At 41.5% G+C, this 25,683-nt stretch overlaps 1 protein-coding gene across 1 annotated transcript in view; it reads left to right on the top strand.

Annotated features, from left to right (window-relative positions):
- LOC133378781 (uncharacterized) overlaps positions 1-18,159 on the top strand; it is a 77,018-nt gene extending 58,859 nt beyond the window's left edge. Inside the window, exons 12-16 of the mRNA XM_061613406.1 lie at positions 372-716; positions 3,044-3,394; positions 12,445-12,522; positions 16,618-16,657; positions 17,831-18,159. Of these exons, the coding sequence (XP_061469390.1) occupies positions 372-716; positions 3,044-3,394; positions 12,445-12,522; positions 16,618-16,657; positions 17,831-17,903 (887 nt within the window). The 3' untranslated portion in view covers positions 17,904-18,159. The remainder of the gene's footprint in view (positions 1-371; positions 717-3,043; positions 3,395-12,444; positions 12,523-16,617; positions 16,658-17,830) is intronic.
- Positions 18,160-25,683: the final 7,524 nt, after the last annotated feature.

The following is a 25,683-nucleotide window of genomic DNA, read 5'->3' as shown; positions in this document are numbered from 1 at the left end:
ACAGCTTCCAACTAAGAAACTGGCAGGTTAGGTCATATCAGTATGTGAATTTCAATCATCCCTTCACCCCACATTTCTTGCCCCTTATTGTCTTCCTTGGGGTTATCAGTTTACAATGCTTTAGCAGTGGTGGAAGCCTCAACAGAAATGTTACGTACCTTTGGTAAAATTTTAATTCCAGTTGGACTGTAAACATTCTGACATTCAGAAGTTGAAATGTTTGTGACTGTTCCATGTCATCAGTGTCAGAGGCATCACCACAAAGAGAATACAATATAAGTTTAATGAGAATTTATTCCTTCATTTCAGGAAAGCAAGATTACATATTATGAAGTAACATGTTCTTGATCATTTTCTCTTTTTCTTCTCAGTGGGCACAATATCTCAAATTGTGGTAAGAGGGGTGGTGGGCCAGGCTGTCACACTGCCATGCACCTATCGTGTCCAACAGAGAGATGACCTTACTGACATGTGCTGGGGCCAAGGCAGCTGCCCAAATTCTAAATGCAGTAATGAAATTCTACGCACAAATGGAAGGACGGTGACATCAAAAATATCACATAGGTACCAGCTAAAGGGACATGTGACTCAAGGAGATGTGTCCCTGACGATTGCAAATTTGAATAAAGGAGATAGAGGACTGTACTGCTGTCGTATTGAAGTCCGGGGCTGGTTCAACGACTTAAAAAAGACCTTGAATTTACAAGTTAATAGCGGTGAGTGGAATGATTGTCCTCTGTCCATTTTCCCTGTTCTGTGAGGATTCTAAAACTTAGGTGTTAGGCTTGACTGTGTGTGGACCATTGTTCAGCTGAAGCTAACCTAACTCACAGCAGAGCTGAATCTAATCTAATCAAAACTAACATGAAATCAGAGTAAGTTACATTTTTATAGTTTTAAGTTGGAGCACTTCGAAGAAAGGCAAATGTGTCTGCTAAAATATGCACCCAATATGAAAATGTGTGGGGATAGACATTTTTAGCTATCATCGACTTGATGATCTTGGTTACCATGAAGAGCCAACCAAGGTCTGTCCTTTTGCTCATTTCTAAAAAGAAAAATTACTGCATGTCTGGTGAAATTTTCATCTGGTTCACATCTCTCTCTCTCTCTCTCTCTCTCTCTCTCTCTCTGTGTGTGTGTGTGTGTGTGTGTCATGATTTTCTCTTATATAAGTGTACTAATCAACATCAGGTGCATGGCTTCATTAAGGTGGAAATGATAATTTTTGTAAGATTTCAACAAAGAAGTATGCAAGGAAAAATTAGGATGAGCTGTAGCAAGTTGAAGTACAAATGAATCCCTTATATTCAACAGAAATGTTGAAGGTGAAAATCACCCCCTCCCCAAATATAGAGAAAATATATTATGTGATACTTACATAGGAATAGCATATTAGACTAAAGCAGGAATGGGAAACCTTTTTCCTATGAAGGGCCACTGGCGATTGGGAAAAGTTAATAAGTGGCCACATCTGATATTTGGCGGGTCTGGATCTGATGAGAATGGATGAAGCCAGAACCAAAGGTGGGCAGAGTTTGCAGTATTACATAGTGCTCTCTCTCTCTCTCTCTCTCTCTCTCTCTGCCATGCAATCTCTTTCTCATTTTGTTTCTCTGCCACCCATCCTCTCTCTTTGTGCCACTTCATTCCTCTCTTGCTCTTTCTCTGTTTTGCCCCCATCTTTCTCTTTCCACCACTTCATCTCTCTCTCTCTCTCTCTCTCTCTCTCTCTCTCTCTCTCTCTCTCTTCCCTGCTCCTTCCATCTGTTTTGGTTTGTAGAGATGCAATAAATTAGGCAGAGGGGTCCCCGACTCCAGGTCAAAAATCTCAAAAACTGGAAGAAAAAACAATGGGCACAAGAAACAAATATGTGTTTATGCATATATTGGAGGGTAGTATATTGCGGATGTATTTAAATGTTTGTTGTTTTTCCTCATGTTCGTTAAGCAGGTGCTTAACTCTCCCATGGAAATCTATGTAACTTCAATGTGCTCACCTTTGGCCGGATTATGCCTAATCAGTGATTCCCCCATCCAATCAGATTTTAAACTATTTTTAAAATGGATCTGAGCTTTCCTTTGACTTTTTGGTGTTGGCCACTGAACCAGGGCTTGGATCCAAATTTGTGCTGGGTGGAGTACTGCTGAAAGGGACAGGGAGAAGATGATTTTGATGATTCCTCTTTCCCACACAACCCCCAGTGCCCCCTGAACAAGGTGCTCCAGAACAGCATGGGAGGTGATAATGGGGGCTGCAGGAGAGGGGAGGGATTGGTGAAAATCACCTCCAAGCCCTTTTCCTTCAACAGGGAGTCTCTGCAGTATCCCAGTTCCCTCTGCAAATGAAAGGAGCTCTTCTATATGCGGACGGGCAAGTGTGGATCCAACCTAATACTTACTAATATTTGTACTTACAGAAGCAACAATTGCCCTCACAAAGAATGAATATAAGTTTACTGTAATCCATTGTCACCTGCCAATTTCAATAAATGAAGACTATGCCATATTACCTTAGACAAATAAAATTTGCACCTGGTGATAAATGGGAGTTCATAGAAGTAATAAAAGTTGCCATGATACTTTGCAATTCCCTCCCCTTATATATTAGACAGGCACCATCTCTGTTATCTTTTCGGTGCCTACGGAAGACCCTCCTCTTTCAGCAAGCCTTTTAAGTAGACACCTTATCCCAGTCTGCGTCTGTGTTGAAATTGCTTTTTAAGACATTTTGTTTTTAAAGATGTTTTCTTTCAATATGTTTTAAAGTCTTTGGTTTTTAAGATGTTTTAAAGTGCTTTTAGTTTTTGTTTGCTGCCCTGGGTTCCTTCTGAGAGGAAGAGTGGGATATAAATTTCATATATATGCACTTTTGGACAGTTCCCATTTTTTGTTCGATCTGTCCTAGAGACTCAGTTTGTAAGCAATTTTCCCTCCAACCAACTCATTTGTTGGCTTGAGTTGGCATTTTTGTCATTTGCATTTGTTTTGTTCCCATTCCACAAACAGAGTTCTGATATATACTTTTGTTGTTTTCTTACAGCAACAACCACAGTATCCACCACAAGCACCACAGTCTCCACCACAGTCTTCACCACAACTACAACCACTGCACCTCATATGGTTACCACCTCATGCACCCCTGCTCCCTTAACAACCACAGTTACTTCTCCCAAACCCCTTCCTTTTATTTCAAATATCCCTGCTTCCCCAACAACTCATACTGATGCTAATGTTCCAACAATGCCCACATCTTCTGTGAAGACAGCCATTGCTTTTTTTACAACTGTTCCTTCATCAGGCAACTTCAAATCATCACCAACTAGTCTTCAGGATGAGTTGACTGAAAATGCCTGTTGTGTTTTTACCACAGAGACTGCTTCTCATACTAGAGGTACAATGCTTAACAAAGAACAATCACCTGTGTTAAGTTTGATTATTTGTTTTTGTTTTTTAAAAGAATTTATAAAGTGCTTAACGTAAAATAACTGAGTGCTGAACAAGAATATATTAAAATACATACTAAAAAACAGGCACAAAATAACATTAAAACCATGATAAAAATCCTTCACTGTAGATTGTATCAGCTGCAAACTAAAAACAACAGTTTTCTGGGGAATGCCTGAGTAAAAAGAAATGGTGTTCAACAGGTATCTAGAGCAGAATTGTAGGCTTTAGAGTTGGTCCCAAAGGGTGACCAGGTCAGGCCCTGGCTAAGGGCCCCTGGAGCCAAAGATGCCCCTGAGAGGCCTCTTGAGAGGGTGGGGGAGGAGTAGCACTTCTTTTCCATTATCTGTGGCAAAGTAGCTGCCACAGATTGCAGGGAGGGAGCTTCTTCCATTCGCCTGCTCGCTGGCTCCATCTACCCATCTCTCCTATCATTTGAGGCTGCGCAGGCTGTGTGTGCAGAACTGCCATTAACCAAGATGGCAGCCGAGATTTCCCTAAGGGGCTAAAGCCTCCAGCCCCATCTTGGTTAATGGCAACGATGTGCACACATAGCAGCACGTGCAGCCGCAAAAGACAGGAGAGATGGTGCCAGCGAACGAGCAGGTGGAAGAAGCTCCCTCCCTGCAAGAGACATGTAGGCGCACACGTGTATGTGTGTGTGAGCATGTGCACGTGCCGGGGCCCAGGGCAAGTTGGTCCCCAAGGGATGGACATGCCTGGTGCCAGCCCTGGTAGGCTTCTGTCTAATTGATAAGGGAGAACATTACACAATGCTGGTGCAACCTTGTTAAAGGCTCTGTTACTGATAACTATGTGCTTAATGTGTGGTACCACCAGCAAGGCCTTACTGATGTAGGCAAATAGTCACTTCTTTTGTATTGGGGATCATTATTCTGGTTTGCTGTTCTTGGTAAACCTCATTTCCTTTCCTTACTGCTACTATGTAGGAGGGTGCTTGAAAGACTTCAGAATTAAAACTCAACACCTATGTTTGTATTTTATGGTCATGATCTAAAAAAGCAAAGCAAAAGCATAGAAAAGAACTGCATGCACAGCCATAGATCTGTTTGATGCTTCCACTGTCACCACTTGCCTTGCTAAAGAAGCCAGCTGCTTTTTGGTTTAATAAAGTAGATTGCCTCTTGATTATTTGCTACAAAACTACAACTAAACAAAACCTCTGGCTCCTGAGGTTCTCCTTCTATTGTATGATCAGTTCCTTTTTGGAAAGATGAAGTGGGAAGGACTATGAGTTCATCCATACATCTGTAGAATCTGTAATGTAAGAATCGACCCTTGTGTCTCCATTAATTCACCCTGATCCATATGACATCCTCCTCCAGTCACTGCTTTCTCCTCTGTTGATCCGGAGCATCCAATACCAACTATAGTCTGAAAATGAGAGAAACAGCAATTACATGGCACATCTTATCTACATCTGTCTGAAACTGTAAACAGATATTACTAGAACTGGATAGTGGTGAAAGTCTTGCTGAGCAATGAAACCTCCAATGCAGTACAGCAAATTAATTGTTGCCTGACCAAGGAGATGTGTTCCCTCTTCTGTCGCATTCACCGTAAAAGCCAATGAGAGGGCTTTGTTTATCCTTCATTGACATTTTTAAGAATCCACATCTAATTGACTATGTGGCTACTTAATGAGTTCTGAATGGTTGGAATTCAGTGAACTGAAGATGCCTTTTCAAGTATAACACTGATTTTATGATTTTATGCCTTCTATGTTAAATTTTACCCTTGTAGTCCCCTTTAGTACCACTCCCTATATATATGTATATGTGTGTCTTTATATATATATATAGTATTTTATGTATTTTAATGTTTTTGTGATTTTATTCTTTACAATTTTATTATGTACGTGTTTGATTTTATTTTTGTAAGCCACCCTGAGTACCCTATTATAGGGTAGAAGGGCGGGATAGAAATATTTTAAATAAATAAATAAATATAAAAAGTACTCAGTCAGCAGTAGATGAGGAACAATACTTGCAAACAGGCATAAAAATGTACAGAAATGTGGAAGTCAGGGGTTTTGGAGTAATATTTTTGCCTCCTTTAAATCAGCAAATGTTTCACTGGCAACTGAAACCCAAGTAAATTAAATTACTAAATTATACTAGAGCAGATTATTCATACCTGTTGATAACGTAGTACAAAGAAGTAATAAAAGGCCCAGTGAGTGTGCCATACATGAATTCAGCTCTTCTGTTTATTTTGTTTTTTGTTTTACTTCTACCAGCTAACAGAGGCATGTTCACTTATCATTTAACTTCTAAACGTTTAGTTCCTAAACATTTCCTCTCTACCTTATGTGTAAGAAAATGTATTGCATGGTCTGCTTTGCTGCAATCCCATGGTTCTGACATAGCATTTTGTTTTGTTACAGCAAAAGCCTTTCACAGAAATATAACCACAAGTCTCATAGGATTACTACAAGTACCACTACTCCTCTAACAACCACAGTTACTACGCCCCTAACAATTCCCTCATTTTTAACAGCCAACTCAGCTTCCCCACCAATCTCAACTACTAATGTTCAAACAATGACCCCATCTTCTCGATTAGTCAGTATCAAACCTTCACCAGCTAGTCTTCAGAAAGAGAGAACTGAAAATGGCCACTGTTGTCTTACAGAAGAGATTCCCCCTTCTGCTACGGGTATATCCATAAACAATCACTTCCTTTAAGTTTAATGTAGGTCATTCATTCGTATTTGTTGTAATTGTTTCTCAACGTCAACAAACTGAATGACTCATGTGATCATCAGACACATGTGATCATCAGTTTCATATTTTGATCTTTTGTTAATGGTCTCATAACTTGTTGAAATTAATTAAAAATCAGCCATGTTCACAGAGTACCTGTAATCCTGTTACTGACCTTGCCCCATACTCTGACCTTCATCTTCTGCAGGGTGCTGAGAGCTGTCAGGAGACTCATATTCCCCTGACAGAACTCCAGTGGCCAGAGTGGTTAACATTCAGCCCCTCTTCTGCAAATTGTATCTTTAGGGGAATAGGGCGTCTCCTAGAACCCTTCATAAACTACACTTCCCAGGATTCTTTGAGGAATGCCATGACTGTTTAAAGTGAAAGAAGGTCTGGTGTGGATGTGGCCAGGGACACCTTTGGTTTAAATTTGGGTGGCTACATGTGCCTGCTCTAGAATAAAAAGGTGGGGGAAACCCTGAAAAACAATGATACTGTTTACAATGTTTTCCTTTTGGAAAGGGGCTTTCCCTCTGCCTAGTGCCCATTCACTCATCCAATCTCCTCCCCTTCCCTCCCCTTCCCCTCCCCCTTCCTCTCCCCTCTCTTTCCTCCTTGAATGTAACTATCTGAACTATATCAACTGTCTTAATATTGTTGCTTCCTCCCTGCTAAAACAAGATCAGAACAGCACATGTCTTATTTCTGTTATTTGGATTGATTGCAGGTGTTGCAGCACTCACCATATGCTCAGAGGCACATGTTACCAAATGTTTCCAAGCTACACAGGAAGTGGATTGGACTGTGAAAGACCAACCCAAATTGTGTCTGTATTTTGACAAATGTATAGAGCAGCACAATATCTCAGAGAGGAGATCAGGTCTCCTGCTCCCCTGGTGCATTCACTATAGTTGTCCAATTTCCTTGCTTTTTAAAGTTTGATGGAAATATATGTTGGCTATAGTTACGTTCTTAAACCACAAGGGTTTTTTTTTGCCTATTAATGAATTTACTTTCACTGCAAGAGGCAAATACAACTTGACTGCAAGGTCCAGGAAATTTCTTTGTTTTAGTGGTCTGAGGTTTTTTTCCAGGCAGAGGTTAGTATTATGCAAACCCACATGCAGAACCAATTACCAAGGCATGTTTTCCAGAGATCAAGTGTACTCTGGAACACAGTTACTTCCTTCTGCTTGTGAGCTTTTTCATTTCCCTTAGAGATCACACACAAAAAATGGCTGAAAACTCTTTTCTCAGAAAATATGCAAACATCTTAATACCTGTAGTGTACAGGGCTGGCACCAGAGGTTGGCCAGATCGGGCTGTGGCTGAGGGCCCCTGCAGCACAGAAGGGCCTCTCCTTAGGGTGGAAGGGTAGCTCCTGAGCCTGCCATGGATTGCAGAGAGGGAGCTCCCAGGCATTCCCCCCCATATAACCATGCAGGCCTGGGATGCCCATCTGCACACCCTACCTACATCTCCCATTGTGGTGAATGCTGTGCATGCTGTGCACACATACCCACCATCAACCAAGATGGAGGCTGAGGCTTCCCTAAAGGGCTGATGCCCCTGACACCATCTTGGTTGATGGCAGGCATGTGTGCATGTGTAGCATGGCCAGAATTCACTGCAATGGAAGAGGTAGGTGGTGCCTGTGGACAGGCACCATGGGCCCGGGGCAGGCTGGTGCCCAAGGGCTCAGTCATGCCTGGTGCCAGCCCTAGTAGTGTATAACAGTCCTAAAAGCAGAACTTTCTGTCAGTCATAACAACAAGAACAACAACTATATCAATTTGAGAATCGTCTTCCACATGTGCATCCCAAGGTAATTTAAAGAAATATCATTAAAAACAGCTAAAATGATTTTAAATTAAGCAAAACAACAACAGTACAAGTACAACCAAATATAGATTTTAAAACAACACAAAATGAACACCTATGACAGAGATTTTTTCCTCTAGAGGAGATTGGTAGTGGAGAGGGTGTAAGGCTCTTTTGTGGTGAGAGCCTGTGCAGTGAACTGTGTGATAGGAGGAAGTCTTCAGAGTGAGAATCTGCAACTGGCAAAAAGATGGTCCTCCCTGCGTGTGAGACGGGGAACGGGGAGTAGATGTGCTCTGTGTGAAAGTTATTGAGCGGGTCTGGTTGTTCCCAATTCTCTCAGAGGCGTACTGGATAACTGATTCTGGTAGGTTTTGTTGGTGAACTCTTGTTATGTCTAAAATATGTGTTTAGGAGGAGCCTTGGAAAGGAGGGACATGAGTGATGCCATCCAAATTGCAGTGATCATGGGTAGAGGGAGGTATAGCCATGGGGAGGCGATGGGCTACCATGGAAGATGAGGGCAAGGCTATCTATGCCTTGTTCCTCACTCCCATTCCTCCCATGGGTGGTTTACTGATTGCTCATCTGCTATGCCCACAGGCCTGTGTGTGCTGTTGTTTAACACCAGGTCAGCACACATTAAGACCACACTCATCCATGATTTGATCATTGATGAGCATTCCAGTTTGGTGTGTATTACTGAAACCTGAGTGGACGAGCTGAGTGGGGGGTCTCTCAAGTAACCCGCTGTTTAAGCACTATATAGTACCAAATGAATATAATATAGTGTATTGTACAAGAGGCATATAATCAAGCCACACTTGTCTGGATACCTGCATATCATATCTTCTATTTTTCCAGACAGTAATGGCCTTGCAAGTATATACTGTAAATTACTTGTGCCAAATGACCTGTTGTAACTCTCTTTGTAACTCTATTAGTCCCACACACCAGGAAATAAGCCCCATTGAATTAAACAGGACTTACTTTGGAATAGGTATGGTTAGGACTGTGCTGTTAGTTCAACATAAGAAATTTTGGAGCAAGGCAATCTTTTGGTTGCCTTCTTTGGATGGGCAGAAGCAATCTCCAGTATGTAGAGAACACTGAACTTATATTACAGTGTTCATTTATTAAATTTTGATATCATTCCATATCACGGCTCTTACCGAGCAGACTTCAAAAGAATGTAGTTAAGCTCGCTACTAATCCAGCCACACTCCTTCCCGATAGATGAACTTCAAGTCTGTGTACAAATAGCAACTAACCTCCAATATTCTCCCATAGTGAAACATTCCTGTAAATGTATCCTCACTTGGTAAAATTTATCTTTAGCCCTTGTTTTAAGGGAACTGGTCTTCAAGGCTTAGTTAATATAAATCAGTCCATATAAGGAGGTTGCATTCATGAGAAGGATTTTTCATGGGAGACAGAAGTCAGCCTATAATTACTTTTCTTTCCTACTGTAAAGGATTGTCCAAATACTTCTGTGACTACTGTGGAACTGTTCTAAGAAATTCATGTTCTAGATCTGACACATTTGCATCCAGATACAATTCATTACGTCATTGCTTTGTTTTCCAGAATCCATTTCCTAGCCACACATAGCAGCAAACACCCAAGCCTGTGGGTGGGGGTGTTGTCCATTTTCCTGTTGCGACCACATGGAAGAGCCAAATAACAATGGGTAGTAACTCCAGAATGCACTGCTGTTTTCTTTCAGTGAAAACCATACTTTTCACCGCCCTCCTCAGCATTTTTTAATTTTTGAAGAATGCCAAGGCTTTTTTCAGATGATTGAGAAATGCCATGGTGCATGCAAATCTTGTCAAATTATGCAATCTTTCCATTCTGAAGTAGGAAAACTCTCAGCGTTTTCATCATGCACTGTCTTTGGTGAAATGGTCTGAGGGCCCGCAAACTGGAGAACTCTTGGAAGCCTGCAGTCTATAGTACTGTATCAATAGGGGCCAGAACATTTCTGAAAAAATCAAGTCAGTTTGCCAGAATCTTCTCCTATGTGTGATGGGCAGCATGCTCAAGGATTCCATTATCATGGGGTCAAGGAAAAACTCATAAAAAGAACAACAATATAATGCAATGGATTATCTGAAGGTGGACACATCTCAAATGAAATATCTATACTTTCCCTACATTTGATGGGGATACTTCCTATGGGATCTGCAGTGGATGAGGGAAAACAATGCCAGAGCCCCAAGATAGCTCATGGTGTCTCTACAGCCCCCACAATAATGAGTATATACTTTAATGTGAGTCTCTAAACAGAGTAGGAGGACATTAGGTACAATAATTAAGTATTTCACAAGTAGGTGAATTGTTTCTTAGACCTATTTTTTGCTATACAGTCCTGGGCTGAGAAGCAGGCCTCAATGCCTGCCGTTTTTGTAGCTGTGGAGCTGCTGCTGGGCTAGGGATGGGATCCGTTGATCGGTGCCGGTTTGAAAGCATTCCATCGACCTAACAGGCTGGCATTGATTTGCTTTCGTTCTGTATCTGCTAGACTCTGGCTTTACCAATCCATAGGTTTTTTTCCAGCTTGGGAAAAATATTGATATTAATATCAATATTTTGAAGAAACTATTGATATTTCCTTTATCAATATAGATATATTGTGAAGTAAATATTGATATTTTAAAAGGAAGTATTGATAAATTATCATTCTTACAATCAATGTTTTAGAGGTGGATTTTTTTAAAAAGTCTGTTTTCAAAAATAACTATGAAAATTTGCTACATTAAAATCCAATCCTCAACGCAGCTGAAGCTCTGCTCACGGCCAGAGTTCGATTCCAATGAAAGGAGGAAGTTGACTCTCCAGTAAAAGGGGTCGAGGTCCACTCAGCCTTCCATCCATCCATGGTCGGTAAAATGAGTACCCGGCATATGCTGGGGTGTAAAGAACGGCCTGAGATGGAACTGGCAATCCCACCCCATATATATGGTCTGCCTAGTAAACGTCGCAATACGTCACCCTAAGAGTCGGAAACGACTCGCACTATAAGTGCAGGGACACCTTTACCTTTACCTTTTCAGTACCGAATTTTAATTCGGTGGAATTCTAGTACATCCTGTGTTGGGCTGATCACTGTGAGTGTAGTAACCTGCTGCTGTTCTCCCCTCCATTGTCTTCTCTAGACAGTTGTTTTTACTCTCCACTGTAGTCTACTCAGTCTCACATGACTCTCCAGATGTCTTCAATCTCCTCAAAAAACTCTCTCCTTCTCAGGCCAAACCCTTCAGTCCTCTAAAAGTACTGTGCTTCAAGCATCTCTCCAACACTGCTTTCTAACACTGGAGGCATTCAAGAGGCAGCTGAACAGCCAGCTGTCAGGTATGCTTTCACTTGGATTCCTGCACTGAGCAGTGGGTTAGACTCAATGACTTTATAGGCCACTTCCAACTGAACTGTTCTATGATCTCACAGGGGCTACACCACATAGGGTTACATAGTTCAGGATGGTTTCATTTGATCCATAAACCTCTATAGCTGAAGAATATCCATGGTGTCATATGCTCACTTGTAGCCTATAGCTGTGATGATTACATCAAGCTGGCCACCATTGCAAAAAGGCCAAATGAACCTCATTTTTTCCATGTCTGTTAGACCAATGTTATCATGTAAAGTGAACTCTCACTAGAAAGGTACACACTATAAAATGTGTTCTTATGATTTGTGATTGTTATTCCCCTTCCTTCATTTTTTAGACAAAACTGTCTGGGGACTTTTAAAGGCATTGTGAAACAGACTGGTTAATTATGATAGCTATGCAAGAAATGTATATGGCAATTAGTGTAACTTGATTCCTTTCCAACAAGGTCAAACTCCTCCCATATGTACACACAGCGAAAAGCAGGCAATTTGGAGCACAAACATTAGCCAGTAGGAAAAGGGTCAAGCAACCCTGACCTGCATCCTTCTTCTGCTCTTCTACTCTTAGTCACAGCCTTCCAAGGCTGCTTTTCACTTAAAATATTGTAAAAGTCTGGGTTTCAATACACACATCCCATATACTTTCTTTGACCATAGTGGAAGCACAGGGTTTGGTGCGGGGTGGAGGCTGAGGTGAAATGGTTTACCTTGTTTCAGAGGCAGGAGGATGAGAGGGCACAAGGGCTTACCATGACGGTGTTTCAGTCCGCCCCCTGAAAATATTCAGGTGAAACAGCGCCTCATTGAAGGTTTGTCCCAGCCCAGGTATGAATGTTCCAATGCAGATACCTTTAGTTCTGAGTTTTCATGCAAAGTAAAAGTGAACTCTAAGGTACTTGGAAGCTGGGGTGAATTGGATCAAGGCATCCATTTCAAGTGAAGTGTGGTAATTGAGCCACACATTCCTTTAGTCCCATTTCCTCATCAGCTGGAAAACCTAATCTGAGTCATAACAGTTCAAAAAGCCTATTTTGTTTGTTTTTTCTCATTTTAGAAATCAATACAGTGCTGATTCCTTGTGCTAGTGTGCTCTCTGTTCTCCTCTTGATTCTAGTAACATTACTAATGAAAAGTAAGTATGGAACATGCAATATGTACTCTGCTTTAAATAACGCTTGATAATGAAGACATTTTTTGGAGCTTGGTTCCTAACAAAGCTCCAGTTTGCTCATCTAGTCCTAGAACACACCAGCAAGGTGCCAGTCTCTCTCTTATGCCAGCAATGTCTCTGACATTTCATATTCCTTGGTGTGCTGTTTTAATAAAAAAATCTTTAGGTGCTGGAGAGTTATAACAGTGTATATAGTTATAACTGAGAAATTCAATACAATTCAATTTTTGGGGAGGGATGGAAGAGTAGATACAATTTAGATACCAATTGTTACCATTAATTTAATATGATATGATCATCTGAGACAGAGAGCCAGTGTGGTGTAGTGGTTAAGGTGTTGGACTACGACCTGGGAGACCAGGGTTTGAATCCCCACACAGCCATGAAGCTCCCTGGGTGACCTTGGGCCAGTCACTGCCTCTCAGCCTCAGAGAAAGGCAATGGTAAACCCTCTCTGAATACCGCTTACCATGAAAACCCTATTTGTAGGGTCGCCACAAGTCGGGATCGACTTGAAGGCAGTCCATTTCATTTTTTTCAGTCTGAGATAACTGATGCTTGGTTTTCTTTTTGCATTCTTATGACTTCTTCATGTAAAACTCTCAATATCTATCTTTAACTCATTTTTCCTAACAAATTTTATATTTCATGTTTAACTTATTTAAAATATTGATGTTTGTACTGGGGTAATGGGGAACTCTTTTCCCATCCCCCCTTCTGAATATGTCTTACTACAGTTCATAAAGACTTGTGTCCTATAATCTCCTTCTCATTGCTCAAATATTTTCTGACTTCTCAGTATGTTTCATCACTATTATTAAACTTTACTTAATTTTCCAAATTATATCATCTGTATTTGTAGGCCCATTTTCTGTATTTTTCTACTTTCTACAATAAAATAAGAGAACTGCCATAACACTCAGTGTAAAGTCACTTTTCACCAGAAACAAGTGAATGGCAGAGTAATCCTATAGTGGCTCCTCTCAGCCAGCCTTTGGCCACCTTTAGGGTTGCTCCTTTAATTGTTTATATATAAGATTTGCACAGCCCATATCTACTGCGCACATCTGCTCAGAAAAATAGGTGCCACAGAGTTCCATGAGAATTACTCTCAAGTAAGTGTGTATAGGTCTGAGCCCTTAGACTCTTCATCAAAGCAATCAGATTGGTGCATAGGCAGCATCATTAAACATCAACAGAATGATAGAAAATATATAAAATCATACTTGAACAGAGTAGAACAACAGCATAAAAACAACTCAAGTGGTTGTGAGCCATCATGTGATGAAGTATCAAAATGACGAACAAAGCTCTGTCCCTGCAGCAATGCCCCCACAATTTCACAAAATGGTCTTCTTTTAACTTCTTTCTAAAAAGCTGAACACTCTTCTCTTGGGCTGTGCAAGGACCCCACTACCCTATTTGAGGCTCCAATTTTTAAAAACAGATCAGGCTCAATCCAGTCTGGACAGATTCAGACCCAATTCGAGCTGATCCTGATCACAATCCGGATATTACAAATCTCGGGAAATCCCATTAACTTACATTGCAGAACCAAAATGGCCATAAGATCCTTGTTTTTTGATCTAGGGATATGATATTTGGGGACATGGTATAGGGAATTAAATCTTTGAAGTAGCAGGTGGATAGCTCAGCGAGTTTTCATGCTAGTCACTTTTAAAGTTTAAAATGTTTTAAAATTAAGATGGACATATCAGGTTTTGGTTTTTTACACAGGGACATGAAGCTTGGCATCATGGTAGCCCCTATAGAAGGAGTTAACCCTGCCAAATTTCAGGTGGGTAGATCCAGGGGTTTTCATGCTAGGCACCTTTAAAATTGCATTTTCCAATTTTTTTTTAGACTTTGAGTGCTTAGTCATGCCAATTCTCATGCGCCTGTGTTTCCCCTGTTCCTTTCTTCAGGATATTGAAAAAAATTGAAGTTTCTTTTTAAATTAGGTTTGCAATACTAGGCACAAGTGGGTAGTATTAGGCAGGTACAGGCTAGCAGAACCATGGAGGTAATATGCACATAGGGACATGATATTTGGGGAAATGGTAGCTCCTATACAGCAGATTGGCCCTGCCAAATATCAGGTGGGCAGCTCCAGGGATTTCATGCTACCCACCTTTAACATTTGCTTTTCCAAGATTTTTTTTTTAAAATACCCTGTCATATAGGGGACTGATTGCCAACAGCAGTAGTGAGTGAAGGAAAAATTAAAATACTATCTAATATTAATAATATTTACTGTGGTTAGCAATTGGAAATAATAATAATAATAATAATAATAATTCTTAACTGAGAATGCTGGCTAATATGCCCACAAGGTTTGGCTGGCTGGCTAATAATAATAATAAATGTGTAACCACACAAACTGGCTGCTTCTTACTGTCTGTGGGTAGCAACTAGAAAACAACAATACTGACTTCAGAAACCTGTGGCTAAATATGACCAACAAGTTTTAATATAAATTCCCAGCAATGAGAATAGAATAAAAAAAACCCAGATATAAAACTTAAAAAAAAAAAAGTAAATAAAGATGGGACTGGGGTTGATTGGGAAAAAATAGAAAACATACATAATCTGAACAAATGATACCCAATCCCCATCAAACATTTCTAAAAGACAGAACTTAAAAACAATTTCTGCATTTTATTTATTTATTTTATTTATTTATTTCATTTGATTTATATACCGCCCACAGCCCGAAGGCTCTCAGGGCGGTGCACAGCATGGATAAAATACAATAGAACAATAAAATCAGGAAACAGTAAAAACATACATATTGAACAGTTCAACAACCTGCTATACATTAAAAGATAAAAGATAGATTAAAATGCTTGGGAGAATAAAAAGGTTTTAACCTGGCGCCGAAAAGAAAAAAGTGTAGGCGCCAGGCGCATCTCATCGGAAAGACTGTTCCATAATTCGGGGGCAACCACCGAAAAGGCCCTAGATCTTGTTACAGCCCTCCAAGCTTTTCTGTGAGTCGGAGCTCGGAGGAGGGCCTTAGATGTTGAACGCAGTGAACGGGTGGGTTAATACCGGGAGAGGCGTTCCACTAGGTATTGTGGTCCCGCACCATGTAAGGCTTTATAAGTCAAAACTAGCACTTTGAATTTGGCCCGGAAACAAATAGGTAGCCAGTGCAAACGAGCCAGAACAGGTGTTATATGCGTGGACCGTCTGGTCCTCGTCAACATTCTAGCTGCTGCGTTTTGCACTAGCTGTAGTTTCTGAATTGTCTTCAAAGGCAGCCCCATGTAGAGCGCATTGCAGTAATCCAATCTCGAGGTTACCAGAGCATGTACAACTGAGGCGAGGTCGTCGCTTGCCAGATAGGGATGTAGCTGGTCTACCATCCGAAGACTTCACCCCTTCCAAGCATTGTGACTGGAGAGTCATGGATGGGGTGATAGCATTCTAGTCTTCCTCCCTCTGTCCCCACCCTGGTGTTCTCCTTATATGGTGTTGTAATTGCTCTGTTTCAGAGACACCTGTCTGGATTCATTAGAGACTGTTTTGTGCTACAGATCTGTACAAATCTCAACAAATCAACTGGGAATTAGCTGATCCACTCTGTAGAGATTTGTATCTGCTTCAACCCAATCTAGACAGGATACAAATTGGCCCAAATCGGCCCCGTTAGGTTAGCAATTTGTACAAGGAAGAAAAATCCCTGTCAGTTTCAGGGTTCTGTTTCCATCCTAGTACATGAAACCCTCTTGGGTGAACAACTGAAGTTACCGTTAGTAATCTATTTCTGTGTGGACTTTTGGTTGTGCACATACAGGACTCCTGGCTACTTGCTATGGTCAGAGCTTGGAAAAGTTCAATCCAGTGGCCATGCTGGCTGGGGCTGATGGGAGTTGTAGTTTAAAAAAGTAACTTTTCCAAGCTCTAGCTATGGTATTTCCACTGTTTTTAGCGGAGGGTTTCTACTCCTTAGAGTTGTGTATTGCTTAGCCAATTCCATTTGTTCTTTAAATTACATCTTATTGTCCTAGAATATATGTTCATATTAAAATTAATCATATGTTTCTTTTCCAGATAAACGGATGAGAAAATATCATTTGAGCAAAATGAAAAGGTTAGAGTTTAGTTTGCAGTCCAATTCTTTTTTTATGTCTAATTGAAAGAGGGCTAATTAATTTTTATATGAGCTTATGCTAACATTTCTGGTTCTATTTATTCTCTTCTTCCTTTTGTATCTGTTCCCCTTTCCCAATGTCCTGTCTTCTTTTATTAAACTTGCTCTTTTAAACTTTCTAAACAGGGCTTGCTCTTTTAAACTTAATACCTGGGCAATATCTAATACATGTTGTTTTTGTTGTTGTTGACTACTGAGTTGAAGGGAAATGCTAATGTGGCCATAGTAATTTTCTACCCCAGTCTGACAGATGTTATCTAATAGACTTTATATGCTAATTTAGAAGAAGAAGAAGATAAGGAATCAGGATTTTAAAAAATCCTAAAAACTGTGATGCCAATGGATAATTATGGGTGCAACATTTGTTGTCCTAAGAAGGCATATGCTGGCACAACCACTGCACCTACAGACCCTATTTGCTAGACTCACTGACTTCTGATCCAAGTAAATCCATGTATTGTACAATATATTTACCTATTAATAGACTGGGCTTGTAATCTTCATCTGCATACACACTAACTCACTTGCAGCAGATAAATGTAGTTTTTCTCAATTTGGAATTGGCTATGCTTATCCTCCACATGCTGCTTTCAATCTAGATTGATTCTACATCCAGCCATCCACAAGGGTGGGTGCGGTTGCTTGATTCACATTTGAAAATCCTCCCCTTGATTAGGTTATCCATGCCTTTTCCTCCCTGCACATGCCTCAGGTAAATAAAGCAGAGGCGATTGTGATCTCGGTATACACCCACCCACAACATCATTGGGCATGTGTAGATACACCCCTTCCCATAACCAGGACCGCCTTAATCTGTTTTCAAATGGATGCAATGTGGGGTAATGAAGCATCATTCTGCAGTGAACATTTATTTTTGGAATAAAGTCAGTTTCTCAACAAGCACTTTTCAGAGAAAAAAATGCAATAGATCTTGATTGTGTGTGGACTACATAGAAATAGTCTCCGTTGATTCTAGAATAAAGTGCCATGTGTATGCAGCCTTCATTTGGCACCAGAAGTATACTGATACAAACTAAGCTGAATCAATAAGTAAAAGGAAATGACTATACTTATTTACTACAAGCTTTAAAAGACTTATGCTTGTCCTTTCAGCTTAAACAAATGTGAAGAACCTGGAGAGACACCTGTGGAAGCAGAAGGAGAGAATGGAATGTTTCCTCTGTAGCAGCCACCTTTTTACATTTAAGTCTAGCTACAAATCCAAAATCTGTGAATGGGAGCATTTCAAAGAAGCATTCCAGAACGATATAATTTGGAAATGTTGCTAAGCACCCCATTGTCTCCATATTGACAGCTAACCATTTTGGCTCCCTCACCATTCTTCTGTTGGATTCTGTTCCTTTCTTCCACTTCTCGTGTGTAATGTTTAAATCCTGTACATGACTGTTACTATCTCTGTTTCCCCCTTTTTTCTTTCTTGTTCCCCTGTATTCTTGTTAAATTCAATAAAGAAATATTTGATTTAAAAAATAATAATTTAAATCCCTAAGTATGATTTTTGGTACAATCTGATGATGAGAACTTGTGCCTTGTGGAGATCACGCCCCAGAAATGCGAATGAGAAACATTCTTCTCCAATTGTTTCTTTTGTTTCAACTGGCTAATGTTTGGTTTTTTTATTTAGCTCATGAACAATATTTGCATTTTAAAGACTTTGATAATCTAACAGCACAAACCTATGCATGTCTGCTCAGATATAAGATTGAGTTCAGTGGGACTTACTCCTAGGTAAGTGTGTATAGCAGGTGTGGGGAACCTTTGGCCCTCCAGATGTTGCTGAATTATAGCTCTTATTATCACTGGCTATTGGCCATGGTTGCTGGGGCTGATGGGAGTTGTAGTTTAGCAACATCTGGCAAGCCACAGGTTCCCCACACCTGGTGTATAGGATTGCAGGTTCGGTGAGCAGATTATATATTATGAACCAATTAGTCTTTGTAGGTCCACTGTAGATATTGCCTTTGGTTTATTTAGGCATTTTCTTTGGTACATGTCCATGAGAATGTTGCATCTGGATTTCAGCCATCCATATCAGCCTTGTTCAATGAGACCAGACACTCACTAGCTCTCATTTGCAAGCTCAGACTTGCTTACTAATAGCTTATGGTATACAAATACTAATACAGTGAGCTATTATACTGCTGAACATTTTTTTCCTTTTTGCATATAGCTAACATTACTGTACACGTGGACATCACCAAATGGTCAATACAGAAATCAAATTGATTATATAATTGGTAGCACAAGATGGAGAAGTTCCATACTTTCTGTGAAAACAAGACCAGGAGCAGACTGCAGTACAGATCATGAAGTGGTCGTATGGGAAAACAGAGTAAAGCTAAAGAAGATCAACAAAGCAATCATAATGCCAAAATAATATTTAAATAACATCCCAGAAGAATATAAAGATCAAATAAGGAACAGATTTGAGGCTTTAAACTTAGTTGACAGAGGAATGCTTGAAAAGAAATGGGGATACCACAGCATCTGATTGTCCTGATGCGCAACCTATACTCTGCACAATGGAAATGGACTGCCTTCAAGTCGATTCCGACTTATGGTGACCCTATGAATAGGGTTTTCATGGTAAGCGGTATCCAGAGGGGGTTTACCATTGCCTCCTTCTGAGGCTGAGAGGCAGTGACTGGCCCAATGTCACCCAGTGAGCTTCATGGCTATGTGGGGATTCGAACCCTGGTCTTCCAGATCATAGTCCAAGACCTTAGCAGAATATGGAGAAACCGATTGGTTCCCCATCAGAAAGGGTGTGAGATGGGTGTATTTTATCACCCTATTTATTTAATCTATACGCAGAACATATCATATGGAAAGTGGGATTGGACCAAGATTAAGGAGGTGTGAAAATTGGAGGGAGAAATATCAATAATTTAAGATATGCAGACAATACCATACTACTAGCAGAAACCAGTAATGATTTAGAACGAATGCTGATGAAAGTTAAAGAGGAAAGCACAAAAGCAGGACTACAACTGAATGTCAAAAAGACTAAAGTAATGTCAACAGAAGATTTATGTAACTTTCAAGTTGACAATGAGGACATTGAATTTGTCAAGGATTATCAATACCTCGGCACAGGTTCTTATGTTCTTATGTTCTTATTATTATTACTGAGACAGTTTTGTCCCACATACAATTCAGTCTTGTGATTAAACAGGACAAAAATACAAATAAAAAGAAAGATGGAGTTCAAATAAATATACAATAAAAAGCTAGCTGGCATTTTAAAAGGCAGGAGTGCTCTGTCTGGATAAATACAGCACACAGGTATGCATGGGAACAAGGCGGAGAGTTCAAAAAGGGGGGGAAGGAAGAGAAGTAGAGAGGGGCCTCTATGATCTCCTGAGCCTTTGGCCAGTGCCCGACCTGACCATCTGTTAATGCTGGGCCTGTTCATTGCTGTGAACTTACACAGCTCTCTGCAACATTTCCACTGGGCAGAGTGTTCTGCACTTCAGCTTTTGTCTTTGTGCTCTGTTTCCACTTCATTTTCAAATCTAACCATAACACTTCATATTTTGTCTAGTACTTTTCATTTTCAAGGTCTCAAAGCACTTTCTACCAACACAAATCCAACTGCATAACATCTAATGGAGATGATGGTTCATGACCCACCAACAGTGATTGGCATTGAGCTTTGGCAGAAGTGCAGCTCAACATGATAGTTAAAGGCAGGAAATAAAGAGTAACATGTCACACTGAAACAGTAGGGGACAATTATTATTAACAATAGGGAACAACATGGTGGGCATGGAAGGAGCACACCTCAAAGTACTGTGCAGTCTGCTGTATCATTAAATGTCTGCAAAGCTGTATTCATTCAGGCATCCTTCCTTTTATATAATTACCATTGTCCAAGGGGATGAGTGGAAGCATGCTCCCTGGCCTCTTCCTCACATCACTGTCACTATTTCCCACAGTCCTCCATGCACTGAGGCCTAAACGTCTGTAGAACTACTGTTCTATTTGTGTAGGCTTTCTGTATAAGTTAGAACTCTGAAAGATTAGGATTCTAAATCACACAGAGAGCCTACACAAATAGAAAAATCTCCCTGCTATGGATGTTCAGCCTCCAATGCGTGAAGGGTTGCAGGAGTAGTGACAGTGATGCAACAGGGGGTGGGGCCTGATAGCATTCCCCCATGCTTCCCTTTGCATGATGGAAATTGTATGAGGGAGAATGTCTGAGGTGAGCAATGGGTTCATGCATACATGGGTATGTCTGTTAGCACAATACATCTATTTCTTATTTATTTTATTACTGCCATCTTCCAAAAAGTCCAATGTGGCATACATGGTCCGCTCCTACCCATTTTAGCTTGAGAAATAGTTGGCCCAGACACAGCCTGGGCACCAGACTGGTGAAGGTTGCTCTAGGCCAGCCTTTCCCAACCAGTGTGCCTCCAGATGTTGTTAGACCACAATTCCCATCTTTCCTGATAGGGTTGCCAGATCTCCGGTTTTCAGCCGGAGTCTTCGGCAAAAGGGGGCCGTCTCCGGTCTCCGGCCATACTCACATCAAACACGTGGATCGTTTTCAGCGCCCCCCTCAGCCACGCATGCATGATTGACACACGCATACATTGAAGGCTCTGGCTGGCCGCCTTCCCGCCCTTTCTCAGTCAGCTGGGGACTGCAGACACAGGAGGACGAAGCGGCTGCCAGCAGGTGCCTCAAGACTCGAGCCGCCACCACCACCGTCGTTCCTGCGCCTGAGCGAGGCCACCCTCCTGGCCTGCAGCTGCCGCGTGTGCGCCTTCGTCCAGCTGCAGCCCAGCACGTCTAGCCGCCGTCCCTGCAGGGACCCCCCCAGCAGCAGCCCCTGCCCGCTGCCGAGCAGCACACAGCCACAGCTGCAGCAGCAGCCCCGCCGCCCACACAGCCGCAGGTAAGGGTCCTGGAGTGGAGCCTGCAGCCGCCTGGCCTGGGGCCGCTGTTCCTGTGCCTGAGCGAGGCCAGCCTCCTGGCCCGCATCTGCCATGTGGGCACCTTCGTCCAGCTGCCACCCCTGCAGGGACCCCCCCAGCAGCAGCCCCCGTAGGAGCGGTTGCTAGGAGACGGCGTCCAAGCGGCCTGGCAGCCTCAGCAGGAGCCGTGAAGAGGCGGTGGCAGTGGAGGCCAGGCTGGGCCGGCTCCTTCTTAGCCCCGGAGCCGGTTCCCTGGCTCCGGAAAGGACGCCCGGCCACTTCACCCCTCATGCTGTGGGCGCCGCTAGGCGGGAGCAGCCACGATGGGGCTCAGCAGTCTCTGCCTGGGGGGAACCCAACAGCCCATTTTAGGAATTTGTATGAAGGAAAAGGAAAGGACAAAAGTAAGATGCAGAATCATGCATGGAAAAATCAGTTTTAAGTCTATCCCACTGCTGCTATTTCCAAACAAGCTTTTGGTCTCCTCCCCTGTAACATAGCAGCGTTGCTGGTCAGACAGAGGTTGAGGGACAAAGACTGTTGGCAAGAGACATCTTTTCAAAGTTCTTGATCCAGGTGGGTTTTGACTGACAGATGGTTCTGAACCAGCCACTCACAAGACAGTCATGCCCATCAGGGAGAGGTGCTTGACACTTGTCGGGAGATGGGCAATTGCTTGGAGCAATTTCCCCCTTCCTTGCTAGGTAGAACCCATTCTGCACTGAGTGTATTTAAGGGAGGCATGACTTCGCTTATATGTGATGGAGTAATTTTGATGCATGATTTTAGTACATGAAAAAAGTTTTAAAATATAAAATAAAATCAGTAATTTTAAAAACACTTAATTGTCTTTTAAATTACTGATTTTATTTTATATTTTAAACCTTTGTTCATTTAATTTGTTTTTAATGTTTTTATTGGTATTTTTAATGAATATTTTAGACTGTCTACTGTAAACTACTTAGAGGTCTTGTTCTCTAAGCAGTATATAAATTTTGTCAAATAAAATAAATGGAAGCCCAGAAAGACCGGGTCATCTTAAAGTCACAGGCTGACACAGGGCAGGACTGCCTTACAGCATGTTCCATACAGTCCTTGTGCATTCTGTGAAAAAGGTATTTCCTGAACTTAACTGCATATCCAGCTTCTTTAGGTGACTTCAAGTTTTAGTGTTTGAGACTGCTTGTCCACTATTACCAAATCCTCTCCAAAGTATTAATCCAACAGGTGAGTGGAGGGGAAAGGAGAGTTGATGGGTACATTCTAGCATATTCTCTGTTTATGTGTTGCAACATTTAGGTTCAACTGGCCTGACCAGCAGCAGCCCACATTTAGACTGAGACCCAGAATTTGTGCTCACAATCCTTTGCGATACATGGAAAAATTTAGTGACAGATTTACAAGGGCTGTTGTTGTTATGTGCCTTCAAGTTGATTACGACTTATGGCCACCCTATGAATCAGTGACCTCCAAGAGCATCTGTCATGAACTACCCTGTTCAGATCTTGTAAGTTCAGGTCTGTGGCTTCCATCTCTTCTTTGGCCTTCCACTTTTTCTACCCCCTTCTGTTTTTCCCAGCATTACTGTCTTTTCTAGTGAATCATGTCTTCTCATTATGTGTCCAAAGTATGATAACCTCAGTTTCATCATTTTAGCTTCTAGTGATAGTTCTGGTTTAATTTGTTTAACATGGCTGCAACCATATCTACTCAGAAGTAAGTCCTATTGAGTTCTATGGGGCTTAGTTCCTTAATAAGCATGTTTACAGTTGCTGCCTTCTGGGGCATCCATCTGTGCTCCCATCTAACATCTCTGCAACACTAAGCTCCTTTCTTCCAATAATGGCATGGCCTGAGGGCACGTAAACCCTTCTTGCCAGAAGCAAGTAAGCTAGATTAAATGTTCCCTAAAGGCGTTGAACTGTGACCTGGAAGACCAGGGTTTGAATCTCCACACAGCCATGAAGCTCACTGGGTGACCTTGGGCCAGTCACTGCCTCTCAGACTCAGAGGAAGGCAATAGTAAACCACCTCTGTCTGAATACTGCTTACCAGGAAGACCCTATCTGGGATCAACTTGAAGGCAGTCCATTTCCATTTTGCATCACCCTAAGCTTGTGAGAAAGAATGACCTTGTCACTTCAGATGGACCTAGGAACACCCTATTTTAGGTAAGATTTCTATTTTAATCTCCAATCAGAGAATTTTTTTTTGAATGGTATGCTCCAAGCAACTGTGGTTGATACAATGTATCATGCTTAATGACATCACTAGGGCCCACCCAGTGACGTCACTAGGGCCCGCCCCCATTTTCTCAGGGTTTTGGATGGTTCCGACCTGGCAACCCTATTTCCTGACCATTGACAATGATGGCTGAGGCTGATGGGAGTTGTGGTCCAACAACATCTGGAGGCACACTGGTTGGGAAAGGCTGCTCTAGGCCTTTATCATGCATCCCTAAACAGTAGTCCCTTTCTGATAAATTCAGAGTCCATCCTATTTTACTTTCTTCCTCCCCCTCCCCCAAATCTAATATCTAGCAATGCAGATAAAACCCTGCAATTGTACACTTGGAATTTGCACAGCAATATCTAGTTATTCTACAAGCTTTGAATCTGAGGGAAGCAATGTCTATTCATCTTTCAAAAGAGCCGAGATCAGTATGTTTTACTGCGAAGTGCGCACTACGGAGGATTTGGTGTTTTTGAAAACAATGCTGTTATAATGACATACAATCAAAGGGAGGATAATAAACCTGTTAGACTTCTGTATTTATGGAGGGTTTTGGCAGCAAATAGGCATTCAGACTTGGTTTACCTGTAGATGTTTTCTTCCTTTCTGTGTTTATGGCTTTCTCGATCACTCTACTGATCTGTTGTGGAGTGTTTTTACTTGCTGATAAGGGCTATTAAACAGTTGAAAAGTCAAGATGATAAAGTTATATAAACTTCAGTGAGTCATTTTGCCAGATTAAAAGTGTGCAGGGGTGTAGCAACGGGGGAGGCAAATGAAGGCATTGCCCCCCAAATGATACTTCTACACCCCAAACAAAATTTCCTTTCAGTCCCCAAATTTCTAGCATGAATTTCAACTTCACTTGAGGTTTTAGAAATACAGTTTACGTATTCAAAGAGAGGGGCAGGGCAAAGTTACCAAAGGAATGCAAACACAGTGTTGTATTCTCTTAATAATAAGTATGAGTTAAGAAGTTTGCCTTCTTGAGCAGGACCGAGTAGTTGAGGGGAGGACCTGGGAGGCAGGAGGGATTAGACTAATAATATGACTGGATGTACTCCTCAAGAATCCACAGTATCTTTGTCTTCTGGATAAAAGGGGGTAGATACCAAACACAGCTAATATAGGAATAGAAAGTGTGAATGAAGTGAACACAAATCTTGTTGGGTGGGGGAGGGAGTTGGCAAACCTAAGGGTTTGCAATTGGAGGAAGGCAAGACGGGAAAGACAGTACAGTAGAGCCCAGCTAATACGGCGGGTTAGGGACCAGGCCCCCGCCGTAAACTGGAAATCGCTGTAAAGCGGAACCCATAGACTATAATGGGCCACGTTGTGCGAAAATTACGTGAAAATGTCACAAAACGCCGTAAAAGTGCAAAATCGGCTTTAAAACAGGGAATTTCCTCGAATTGAAAGCCGCTGCATGAGCGGAACGCCGCAAAACGGAACGCCGGTAAGCGGGGCCCTACTGTATTGTTATGCATGACAGACCATCTCCCCCATTGCTGCCAATTTAATAATTTTCCAACTAAAATCCAGTGGCACATGTCTGGTGGTGAATTTTGCTGTCTAGTGGTTAGTGGGAAATCTAGTGGATGTCAAACATTTTATGGTCAGAATCTGGTGTTTTTTTTAACAAATACTTCAGTTTCATTCCCTCTCCTCCTGCTATTATGTATTTCAGCTAGAAACTGGCTAGCCAAAATCTAGCCTTTAAAAAAAAGAAAATTATACTTCCATATATTTTCTTGTATTTTTCATTTTTTGCATTTCTGTTCCTCTGTA

The sequence above is a fragment of the Rhineura floridana genome, chromosome 3 (genome assembly GCF_030035675.1).
Source record: "Rhineura floridana isolate rRhiFlo1 chromosome 3, rRhiFlo1.hap2, whole genome shotgun sequence".
Taxonomy (NCBI): Eukaryota; Metazoa; Chordata; class Lepidosauria; order Squamata; family Rhineuridae; genus Rhineura; species Rhineura floridana.
The sequence above is the reverse complement of the archived record's forward strand: the minus strand, read 5'-3'. Positions and strand labels throughout refer to the sequence as shown.